Here is a 12,225-nt window from a genome sequence, read left to right on the forward strand (position 1 = left end):
TGGGAGCAGTGAAAGCAACATTAACATCATTTCTACTAGCAACTTTTTTAAGCCTGTGCGACACTGAATGAATATACGGAATAGCCACTACTCTTTTTTTTTTGCTATTACTGCTTTCTGTAATCACGTCCGTCCCTCTCGAAACCGACTTCTTTAGGCGCTCAGCCACAGTGGCCACCGCAACACTAGGATACCCTGCTTCTAATAGGCGCCGGACCTGCGCATTAAACTGGCGCTCATTTTGTGCATGCAGGATCTGGTGAGGGAAGACTTAAGGCATGACATGGCAATTCCGTTTTTTACTAATTTAGAATGCTTGGATTGAAAGTTTAGCAACTGCTTCGAAGATCTTGGGGAGTACTGCCAACAAACATGATTTTGTTCGAAGATCAAGAAAATGTCAAGAAACTGAATTACGCATCGCTGAAGAAATTCCTTGGTAAACTTCAATCCTCCCCCATAAAGTTTAAATTGCTCACTTACTGAGGTAGCAGCAGAATCGAATTCTTCCCTATTACAGAAAATCAGGTAATCAACGTAACGAAATACCTTGATAACACTATCACCTAAGGCTTTCTCTAAGCAGTTGTCAACCTTACTCAGGTAAATGTTGCTAAGAATAGGGGCAACCTTTGAGCCAATACAAATGCCTGATTTCTGCAGAAACGGAACATAAAAGGTCGTTAACCGGTGGATCGCCTTCAAATCTTTCGCTACAGTGCCGAGATTGTAACTGCACGCCAGAGTTAGATGATTGCGCGATATTGTACAGGCATAAGAATGAAGATACACGTATTATGGTAGAGGCATGGCATATCTATAATGGTGGAAGTGCGTGCGTGAGTCAGCCTTTGATCACTTTACATAAGGAAGAGATTAAGTACCTTTACAGTTATCTCTCACGTAGGCTGGCACGTGTACCCAATTGACACGTGGTGTTACCATTCCTGAGCATGCGCAGACGAGTTTTGTGTCTTCTTTCTTTTTTGCCTCAGTGCCCCCTTCAGTTGATAGTCGGCGTTCGTGTTGTCCACTTCTCTACTCTTGTGTCCTGTCTGCACGCCTCACTTCTATTTTGCATAATGAATCCTTACCAACTAGCTCAGCTTTCTGTTGTTCTAAGCTTCATTTCTAGTACTCTGAGCCCTTTTCCATGTTCCCCTACTTATCTGCACAATCGTCCTTCGTTAGCTTCCCTAATTGCGATATGTATGTTCCGCGCTAGAACCATGTCGTGGTTTAGTCATAATCGTGTCGTCCCATTGGAAGTTCGAATCATGTGCGGCTTTCTTCAACCATCAACTGGGCATGCCAGAAGGATTGGAGCTATTCTTTCCGCTGAATCTTGGCGCCAAGTTAGGTTCTACCAGGAGTGTCTAAGGGTCCGTTGCGCGGCCCTGGGAGACGGTCGCCATTGGAACCGCCCCTACGCCAATTGGAATAAGTTAGCCGTGCAACATGCGGACTTCCTATGGAAGATGAAACTTCCGGAGCTTCAACAAAGTAAGAGGAAACACCTTTCTAATAATTCACCGTCAAATAACTTACTGGTTCTTGGAGATGCCATCGTGAGTGATAACCATAGAAGAACCCTTGCTTTAGGTCCTAAGCACTGTTTTAAGCCTAACGTAAAACCCGTTGGCATTTTAAGCATACCGCACTGCATAACTAGGTTCGTCCCGGAAGAACAATGCTCACGCTGTATTTCAGATTGCATTGCTAGCATTAAACAATCAGATTCTCATTTTAAGATGCCTGACCCTGTCCGACCGTTAGTTGATTACCTTGTGCAGCATAAACTTAGACCAGTAATATCTGACAAGGAAGGTTATTTCGTAATTATGCCAGATGACATGTTCTCAGAAAAAGCATTTCAGCCATAGAAAAGAATTTGCAGCCAGTAAAACTCAAGCCTTCGGTAGTTAAGCAACGTGCGGTTGACCTCTTGTCAAGGCATAATCTTGATAGGCTTGTCTGTAATGTCAAGAAAGCTAAATCCCTCACCTTAGAACTGTTTTTCTCGGCCAAGACCTATAAACAAGAAATTCCTTTTCGTGCTATAGTGTCAGAGAAAGGGACGTGGCAGGTCTGTGTCGCCAGTTACCTACAGAACTGCTTAGCTTCTCTAGTTTTTTCAGACCCCTTTTGCTTGTGGAATTTTCAGGCACTAGTTCAGTATTTGAGAGAGGAAAATCCTGGTGATTGTACAGCTTTTAGTATGGATATCGAAGACCTGTATTATTCCTTGCTGCATGACGGGTTGCTAAATTCCGTAAATGAGTGCATTAAAGAACAAGTGCAAGAGTCGGCTTTCATTGACAGAAGTGGTGTTTCCACGGGAGCTTTTCTAAAAATTATTTCAATGTACGCTGATTGGGTGGAGAGATGGCGTTTTTCTGCAGAAATCGGGCATTTGTATTGGCTCAAAGGTTGCCCCTATTCTTGTCAACCTTACTCACGTAAATGTTGCTAACTGCTTAGAGAAAGCCTTAGGTGATAGTGTTATCAAGATATTTCATTACGTTGATGATTACCTGATTTTCTGTAACAGGGAAGAATTCGATTCCGCTGCTACCTCAGTAAGTGAGCAATTTAAACTTTATGGGGGAGGATTAAAGTTTACCAAGGAATTTCCTCAGCGACGCGTAATTCAGTTTCTTGACTTTTCCTTGATCTTCGAACAAAATCATGTTTATTGGCAGTACTCCCCAAGATCTTTGAAGCCGTTGCTAAACTTTCAATCCAAGCATTCTAAATTAGTAAAAAATGGAATTGCCATGTTGTGCCTGAAGTCTTCCCTCACCAGATCCTGCATGCACAAAATGAGCGCCAGTTATAATGCGCAGTTCCGGCGCCTATTAGAAGCCGGGTATCCTAGTGTAGCGGTGCCACTGCGGCTGAGCACCTAAAGAAGTGGGTTTCGAGAGGGACGGACGTGATTACAGAAAGCAGTAGTAGCAAAAAGAGTAGTGGCTATTCTATATATTCATTCAGTGTCGCACAAGCTTAAAAAAGTTGCTAGTAGATATGATGTTAATGTTGCTTTCACTGCTCCCAACAAGCTAGGTAAGATATGCGCTGCCGTACAGAATAAAAAGGAGCGGGTAAAAGGCAATTAACGAACAGATATTTGTCCAGTGAAGCACAATAAGAACTGTTTTACTGACTGTCCTATGGGTGTGGTTTATAAAATTCCCCTTAGCTGTGGCCAGTTCTACGTAGGGCAAACGGGACGGTGTATCAATCGGAGGCTAATGGAACATAAAAGGTCGTTAATCGGTGGATCGCCTTCAAATCTTTCGCTACATTGCCGAGATTGTAACTGCACGCCAGAGTTAGATGATTGCGCGATATTGTACAGGCATAAGAATGAAGATACGAGTCTTATGGTAGAGGCATGGCATATCTATAATGGTGGAAGTGCGTGCGTGAGTCAGCCTTCGATTACATAAGGAAGAGATTAAGTACCTTTACAGTTATCTCTCACGTAGGCCGGCACGTGTACCCCATTGACACATGGTGTTACCATTCCTGAGCATGCACAGACGAGTTTTGTATTCTTTCTTTTTCGCCTCAGTGCCCCCTTCAGTTGATAGTTGGCGTTCGTGTTGTCCACTTCTCTCTTGTGTCCTGTCTGCACACCTCACTTCTATTTTGCATAATGAATCAAACTTGCCTTGGCTTTATTATTTGTAGGCTTTATAATGGTTATAGTCAACAATAAACAAAGGCGCATTTCAGTTCTTGTCTGCACTCGTGGGCACGCAACAAGTCGCGAGCGGCAACAACAGTAGCCCCGTTTACACTGATACGTTAGAAGTGCACCCTATTCAAATGCCGACGCTTGTAACACAGCTAAGATGTTCGCCCACCCTTTGCGGAAACATGCCATATTAGGATAATAGTGTGGACAAATGCCGCAGTTTCCGCAGCATACCTGCCATGTGTTTCTATATCAATGGCAGCTAAGCACGCCCATCTGTTTCTGTCCCCTCAAAGTGGACATGGCTATGTTATCGCCGCAGACTTGCCAATATTAACAATATTATTCATTACTGATATGGAAGGAACTGTTTCAATGCACTTAATGCATTAGCGAAAAAAACATTATTATTCGGCGCGTTCGGCTTGCTCAGCTGGCCGCCATTGTTGTTTTGGTGTCCCGCACTGTTACAGTAGCAGCCGCCTGTTTGTTGACCTGTTGTCATCATCATCAGGTTGGTTACACCCACTGCAGGGCAAAGGCCTCTCCCATACTTCTCCAACTACCCTGGTCATGTACTAATTGTGGCCATGTTGTCCCTGCAAACTTCTTAATCTCATCCGCCCACCTAACTTTCTGGCGCCCCCTGCTACGCTTCCCTTCCCTTGGAATCTAGTCCGTAACCCTTAATGACCATCGGTTATCTTCCCTCCTCATTGCATGTCCTGCCCATGCCCATTTCTTTTTCTTGATTTCAACTAAGATGTCATTAGCTCACGTTTGTTCCCTCACCCAATCTTCTTTTCTTATCCCTTAATGTTACACCCATCATTCTTCTTTCCATAGCTCACTGTGTCGTCCTCAATTTAAGCAGAACCCTTTTCGTAAGCCTCCAGGTTTCTGCCCCGTACATGAGTACTGGTAACACAGCTGTTCTACACTTTTCTCTTGAGGAATAATGGCAACCTGCTGTTCATGATCTCAGAATGCCTGCCAAACACACCCCAGCACATTCTTATTCTTCTGATTATTTCAGTGACCTGACCTGTTGTCATCCCGTAGCAAATGTGTAATGAAAAAAATTTTTTTTTGTCACAGGAAATTTAACTCGTGATGATCGCACCCCTGAATTTGCAGCAATTTTTTTTTTAAATAGTGCAATCATTATGTGAGTGGATACGATATGTGGTTCGAATTCTTGTTTTGAGCTTGTTCTTAATTGAAACGTATGCTGTTCTGTATGTTGCATCTGCGATTCCAAAGAATGTACACACTGTTCGCTTCACTATGCCAAGCGCTTGTAGCCTTCTAGTTGATAAGCCATTGCATTTGGGGGTATGAGCCATTGATGACACTATTTTTCTGTCGACATTATGCCACCAAGAAATCCCTGGATCCTAGCCATAGACAGCTTCACTGTAAAAGCCCTAAACGAGATGTTTTACGGCACTTTCCTTATTTAAGACTTATTTCTGTGTTACCTTAGTGATGTGGTCATAAGTACGAATCTAATTGAATTTTTCTTGACTGTTTCAAGTGAGGGGGTTAAATTTTCTTCTTGTGGGTTTCACAAAGATGCAGCAAACTCAAGTTTCCTACACAAGCTTAAGTGTAGTATGCAGTGTAGAAAGTTCTGAAATGTACCCGAGCATGCAGTTAGTGTTAATGATGATTGAGTGATGGGGTGGGTTGGGCTCCACCGGTGCCAAGTTTTTTGCAGCAAAGCTGTCTGTGGCTAAGATCCTGCAATTTTTTTCGCATCCGTCACATCGACAGAAAACCCAGTGAGCCGATCGCGGTGGCAGTGCAGGGCCAGGAGCAATGGCTCATACTTCCGTAAGGCAGAGGCATGAAGTGAAGTTTTCATTTCTATATGAGATCCAGAAGCAAAGAAAGCCATCAAACCACATGATTGATGATGAGATCCACACACTTCTGCGTTGATCAACGTACATTGCCACCAATCCCTCGCCAGTGGTCTTTGTCGGAGACTTTAATGTAGACATCTCAAAACTGGAAACAAAGAAATGTTTCACCCACTTCATGGAACAGTTTTGCCTCTGTTACTTCAGCAATCCAATTCAACCAACTACTGTATACAGGTCATGCATCGAATAACTTTTGGGAATTTCTCAAGTAAGAATGAAAAACATCTGTATCATAGCGACCACAAAGAAGTTATAGTAGTAATTTCAAAGTAATAAATAAAATAAAGGTTTTGTAAGCTCCATTGAAACGTTTGTCATATCACTTTGAAGAGCAACGTACGTAATGGGCGCACATGATGGAATCAGTGTTTGACAAGTAGCCCTACATTAGGCGCAACATATCTACAGCTTCGCTGACCAACCACCTTCACAGGAGCGGATTGGCAGTGACGTTATTAGTCCACTCTCATTTCCCTTTACCTTGTAATGCCTGCACTTCCATTAAAAAAGCTTTTCCATGTGCATTTCTTGACTTCGTGTGGTTGTAACTAACAAAAATTCGCCACCGTTTTGTATTGAATCTGTTTTTGGATAGGTTGTATGCAATGTGGCCACTGAGATACTTATGACAATGAATTGGATAACTTTTCTAAGCCACTTGCATAAATTTATTGACTTGCACATTCCTGTCAGGCACTGCACAAATGTGCATGCCAAGTGCATCAAAAGCAAAGGCACTGATACAAATATTCAAATAAATTCACATATTGAAGTAGTTCTGATTAGATGTCTGTATCAAGTTTGAATGCGTTTCAGTAAGATCAGTTGGACGGTAGACAGCTGGGCATTTCATCTCTGCGGCACTAGGTTGTCATATTGAAGGGAAGCTGAAGAGTCCGTCGAATTCAATAAGACTCTCATATACGGATGCGGGAACCTTATAAACTGTGCAGGTAAAATTTTTTGGGGGATTTTTCACCTAGGAGCGACGTAATCGTCAGTTAAAATTGCACTGTAGCTCTGCCCCCCTTCGAGCGCCGCGCGCTGCTGCTGACGCTGACGATGCGAGCAGATACCGGAAACTGCGGCATAGTGACGTTAGCATTGGTGTTCCGTTCCTTTGCAGTCTCCGCGACTGTGCCTGACCGCGCTTATTTCTGTGTGCGTGCAGTCTTAATCTGCTTCGCTCGACCCTACATTCCTTTGTTTGTGCGTATGTAGAGTGGCAGTTGACGTGCGCAGCATCAATTGAACTTGTAGGCCGATCATGCCAGCGTTCTGTGCAGCCTACGGTTGCACGAACACCAGCGGCCGCGACGAAGTTCTGATATTCCAGTAGTTCATGGAAGACAAGAAGCTTTCAGCTAAGTGGGAGGCTTCTGTGAAGCGAAAGAACTTAAAGCGCTCAAGAACAACAGTGCTGCGCTCTAGCCACTTCCGTGACGACGATTAATCCCAGAGTTTATCAATAATGCGTGCTTTGGGTTCTCCTTCGTGTTAGCACACTAAACGGAAGGTGCATGTTTGTCGCCCACCCTTGACACGTACTCACTGGATCGCTGAGTGCAGCTAAGCAAAAAACATACTCGCCAAAGAACATTTCCAACACAAGGAGATGCTAACACTTCGCCTTCATTCACGTAGAAAGCAGTGCTTGCACCAGCATTTTTTGCTTCTTCGAGAAGCCGGCTCTTCGCAATCTGCTCGTACATGTAGGGAGTAAAGTGTAAACCCGATACAAGTGATCTTGGACGCGACAGCGACAAGCGAGGCGATGGCTGTCGCGTTGACTCGTCGCCTGCAAGGCGAACTCCACGCGAACGACGGCTTTGAGTGACAACTTCCCGGTATGAGGGCAGCAATATACGCGCAGAAACTAGTGTGACGCGCGCTTTATTAACTTAAGTTGATGTTTTTTACTGTAAAAAGGGGCATAAAATATTTCTGGTCTTGCACTAGGTTCTTATTCTTGTACGTGTAAAATTCAAGTTTGCTCGTTCTGTGCGACAAACAGTAGTATTTGAGTTATGTGCATTCAGTTCCGGCTTCGCACTATTGGCTAGTTGCTCGTAGCACTTTCAGGCGACGAGTTCTAGATTTCTAGAAACAAGTGATCAAGCGACGGCCTGTTTTGTCACTTGAAGCCGTCGCCCGTCGGGCGCAAAATCGCTCTCATGGTGTTTGGACTTAACGCCGAACTCCTCAGAGAAACCCAAGCTCTCGAAATTTTCCATGACCGTCTCAGCAAAACAGCACCAAACTACCTTGCACGGTGCTTCATGTGTATCGGCAGCAGTCAGTCCGGACGAACACCATTGTTGACGTCACGAGGAGCCCGACCAATCACAGGCGGAAATGAGGTACGCGAGCTGCCCAGAGTCTGCTGCTGCACTTTTCGTCGAAATAAAATCTGTTTGCGCTTTCTTTCGCTCAATTTCGATGTGACATTCGAATTCAGAGGGTTGAAAACCATGACGTTCTGCTGCTCTTCACTCATTTTTTCTGGAAAAGCTTTCAGCTTCCCTTTAACTCTTTCCCTACCAGGGGAAATTTTTTTTTCTATAGGAACTACTGCATTTAATATTTTATGTGATACATAAACAAAAAGCAGAATGAATGCATTTTTCACGCATAAATGATTTATTAATGAGATATATGTAATAAAAAGATAAGTTGCCAGAATCGAGATTGTGGGATAAAATTTAACAATGTCACACTTGTATCTACTAAGAAAAAAATGTGAAAAAAAGATGAGATGTACGAATGGATTGCCGTCTCATAAGCACTACCTCGAAAAATAAATTTTTCATTAGGCAGGTATTCCACCACAAATTTAAGTACAAGTACTACAGTTTGGTGTGCCAGGCTGCGGCCATCAGTGTTCCAGGTTGGCTTGCGTCGTCGGCTCTCTAAGCGAAAGTTCAACGAAAAAGGTAGCATCATCAGACTCGCTGCTCGACCCATCAATAAAATAAGCCACAGACACAGCGGAATCGCGATACCAGTGATCTTCTAAGCAGGCGGGCCACTCCTGGAGGCAGCAGTTTTTTCTACTTTCACGATCGCAAAAACTTGGGAGCTCACTCAAAATCACTGTCTGGGGGAAAACGCGAACTGCTTAGAAAACAGAAATATAGTTCTCCTCCTTCACGTCCGATAGCACAGTGTGTCTGTGAACGACGCTAAAGGTCTTTAAAGTGGCGTTTCAAACCATTGTTTGTGGGCTAACAATGCCAAATAGACGTGGTACGGGAGAAGTTAGTGGGTTTACTATTTCCAGTGTTTTTCACTGTTAAATGTCAAATTCAAGTGGTTGCATAGGTGTTTTCCAACTACACTGCACATGAAATAATTGTCCTTATAGTATCCGACATTCCCGTAGTTCTTGCATCAAATCCACATTCAGTAAGTTGAAGTTTTTTTATTATTTATTGATACTGCGGTCCTGCTTCTAGGACCTTAGCAGGGTGCATACAAAGTGAAATTGAAAAATCTAAGTACAAAATACTGCGGTACATAACATAGGCCACTTGCAATGTGTAAAGGCAAGCAGTTACTGAACCACACACAGTAAATCACTCGCTGCATAAACATGGATGAGACTCAAATAATGTCATTGAGCATTGGGTTACAACGTCATCAGTACGATTGTTCCATTCAACAATAGTTCTAGGAAAAAAGTAAAATTTGAAGCGATTCTTCTTGGTGGTTAACAGTGTTACTGTCAGTGTCGATGACGTTTAGCATAACCAGTCGAAAAAGTGATAAAGCGTGATTTATCAATGTTGGGGTGCCCTTTTATGAGCCGAAATAAAAATTTTAAATGGCATGTTCGGCTCCAAGTTAAGAATTCAAAATTCTTAATTTATTCTGCAGCTGTACATTTTTATAATTGTGATGATGCATGAAATTTGGCTAAACGACATTTTGAATGAACATAATTGCCACTTGAATATAACTGCTAGTTTCTCGAAAGACTGGCTTCGTTTACAGCTGTTAAGCAGTTAATGCTCATATTTCTAATAGGAATGCAATAGCTGGTCTGACAATGCATTGCATCTCCTGCAACAGTGGGTGGTAGCGTTGCTGTGTGTGTAATGCCTTGGTGCATGTGCAGTTAACAAGCTATTGCTGTGGTACTACAATGGTGGGCGTCGTTTGTTTGTTTCTGCCGCAATAACATTACTAAGGTGGTAAGTGGCCTAAGAACAATGGTTTTAATGAGATTTTTGGCCCAGCTGATTGGACAGGAGTTTGAAGCAGTTGGTGAGACGTTCATATGAGCTAAGTACATCAGTGTCTTGCTGTCTGACATGATGCACGTGGCTTGGCCCTTGCAGGTCCCCTTTGCGCCATCTGGGCTGAAGGTTCGTTACCTGAAGGTGTTCGAGTCCAAGCTGAACTACAGTGACCACGACGTGATCAAATGGGTGCGCTACATCGGACGCAGTGGCTTGTACGAGACCCGCTGCTGATGACGGGGACGCCTGCCGGGAGGGCGCCACCTGTCTGAGCACCGCTCTTCCCTCATGAGCTCCTTCCTCCCACGTGTCCCACCAAGGGCAGCGAGTGTTGCTTGCATGTTAGGCGCCCCAGCTGTGTATAAAAGTGTTGCTGCGAAGATTTGTTCTCGCACCTGCCTGGCAGTTTGTTCACTGTCTTACTGGCCCGGCGGTTTCTTGAAGGGAGGGTGGGCCCCAGAAATGGCGGCTCTATGTGCCGGAGCAGGGGCCTTGTCAGGGCGCACCTAGTGCAGCCCCTGCCCTTCTGGTGCCAGCTGTGCACAGAGCTGCTTCACCGCCCGGCCTGTTGCGTTTGTCCTCCCCCGGTGTTTTTGCCTGCATGTCGCATAATAAAGGTTTCCCCAAAGATACCCTCGTTGTTGTAATGCCTTATTCACAACCTCCAGCTGTGTTGCTTTCTCCTGCCTCTGCTGCAGCTGTGCTCACCGTGCTAGCTCACAGTGGTGTTGCGCTGCTGAGCACCAAGTGGCGCAATGGATTTCCAGCTGTCATGTTCCGATAGCATGCACAGTATGTCTCATGTACAGTAAAACGCTGTTAACTCTAAGCTGTAAAAACGGGAAATATGTAGATACCGAAATCTTAAAAATGAAAGCTTGCTGGCTGCACATAGAAACACGAAGCCTTTTCAAAATGCCGCTAGTAATATTCTCACTTCTGCGTGTGTTGGCACCGTGCAGGGTGGTCCTTTATGAAAGGGAACACTAAAACATGTGGCCTGTGCTCTGTTCAGGTTGCTTAGAGAGCGAGCAACAGGCAGCAAGGGGTAGCACTTTAGGGTGCCTTGATGTCCTCCTCCCCTGTTCTGTACAGGGCGGCTACAACCGTGTCATCTGCTACATTGTCTGACATGTCGGTGCCCACTCCTCTGCCGCGCACGGTTGGCCTGTGGTTGTAAAATGCGTTTTGAGGTAAATAAAAGCATTTTGCACATTAAATAACACTAATACAGTTTATATTCACCATTAGTAAAAGGGATCCTATTGCTGGTCATTTCACTATTTATAGGATTGTAAAACAAGAGCTGTAACATATTTTTCTTTTTTTTTTTTCATCTGTTGTTTTAACACTGCATGGTCTTTTTACTGCTTGTTTCCATGGTTGGATTTCTTTTTGGTTTTCTATTGTTGCACACTGAGGGTTGGAATAATCTAAAGAGAACACTTCGCTTAAAGGGCCCCTCACCAGGTATGGCCATTTTGAGCTGACAAGCACAGAGCATGCAATGCGCGCCAGTGATTGAGCTTGCGAAGAATTGCATTGCTACGTGCCGCGGAAAGGTCTGAAATTTCAATCCGAACGACGTTTTCCTTTCTTGTGGTCGCTGTGATCCAAGCTGGATGGTGACGTACTTGCGTCCCTACGCCTACATACTCGGGTCCGCGGTGCGACGTCGCTCGTGATGACACGTGACTTCGAGAATTACTCAAGGCACCATCAGTTATTTGTGTGATCTGTTGCTTGAATTGACGAATGGAAGTTTAGATAAATAATAACAAACGGAATGTCAGCGTGTGTTTTGTTTTACTTCACACCGAAGCTAGAGCGACGTACGTCCACTTCATCTGCTCATCCGCACAGTCGTGCAGTCACGTGTGCAGGTACCGAAACTATGGCATTTTCTGCTGTGTTCCAGCGTGTGATCATGTTCTGCGATCCACTTGTTCTGCATCAGTATTCCTGTAGCACTTAATTATATCGCCAGTCATGTGTCCTTGTGCACAGTGCTGCAAAATCGTGCACTGCGTGAAACCAGACAATCGTAACAGCTCGTGCGCAAGCCGAAAAAAATAAAAAGTGAGAAAAAGGAAGGTGGGGGGCTTGTGACGTATGCGTCACGCGATCCTCGAGGTCCGATATGAGAGAACGCAAGGGAGGAGTTTTGCTTGCGGAGGCTAGACAGACGAGTGGAGTGTCTTGCTATGCAGTGGAGCTTACCTCCTGAAATCATGGGTTCGTGGCACTGAAATATTTATATCTCTGCTTTTAATGGGAGCTGATTTGAAAAAGTTTTGCTGCAGAATTTTCCCTAGAGGACACGTAAAAACTTTCAGCGTATAACCGAAATTTG

At 44.3% G+C, this 12,225-nt stretch overlaps 1 protein-coding gene across 2 annotated transcripts in view; it reads left to right on the forward strand.

Moving 5' to 3' along the window:
- The window catches only part of AP-2mu (adaptor protein complex 2, mu subunit), an 80,093-nt gene extending 69,589 nt beyond the window's left edge, over positions 1-10,504 (forward strand). Inside the window, exon 8 of one of the 2 annotated variants that reach the window (XM_075687026.1) lies at positions 9,972-10,504. In XM_075687026.1, coding sequence (XP_075543141.1) covers positions 9,972-10,106 — 135 coding nt within the window. In that variant the 3' untranslated portion in view covers positions 10,107-10,504. The remainder of the gene's footprint in view (positions 1-9,971) is intronic. The other variant, XM_075687027.1, reaches the window with a different exon arrangement.
- Positions 10,505-12,225: the final 1,721 nt, after the last annotated feature.

The sequence above is a fragment of the Dermacentor variabilis genome, chromosome 3, assembly GCF_050947875.1.
Source record: "Dermacentor variabilis isolate Ectoservices chromosome 3, ASM5094787v1, whole genome shotgun sequence".
Lineage (NCBI taxonomy): Eukaryota > Metazoa > Arthropoda > Arachnida > Ixodida > Ixodidae > Dermacentor > Dermacentor variabilis.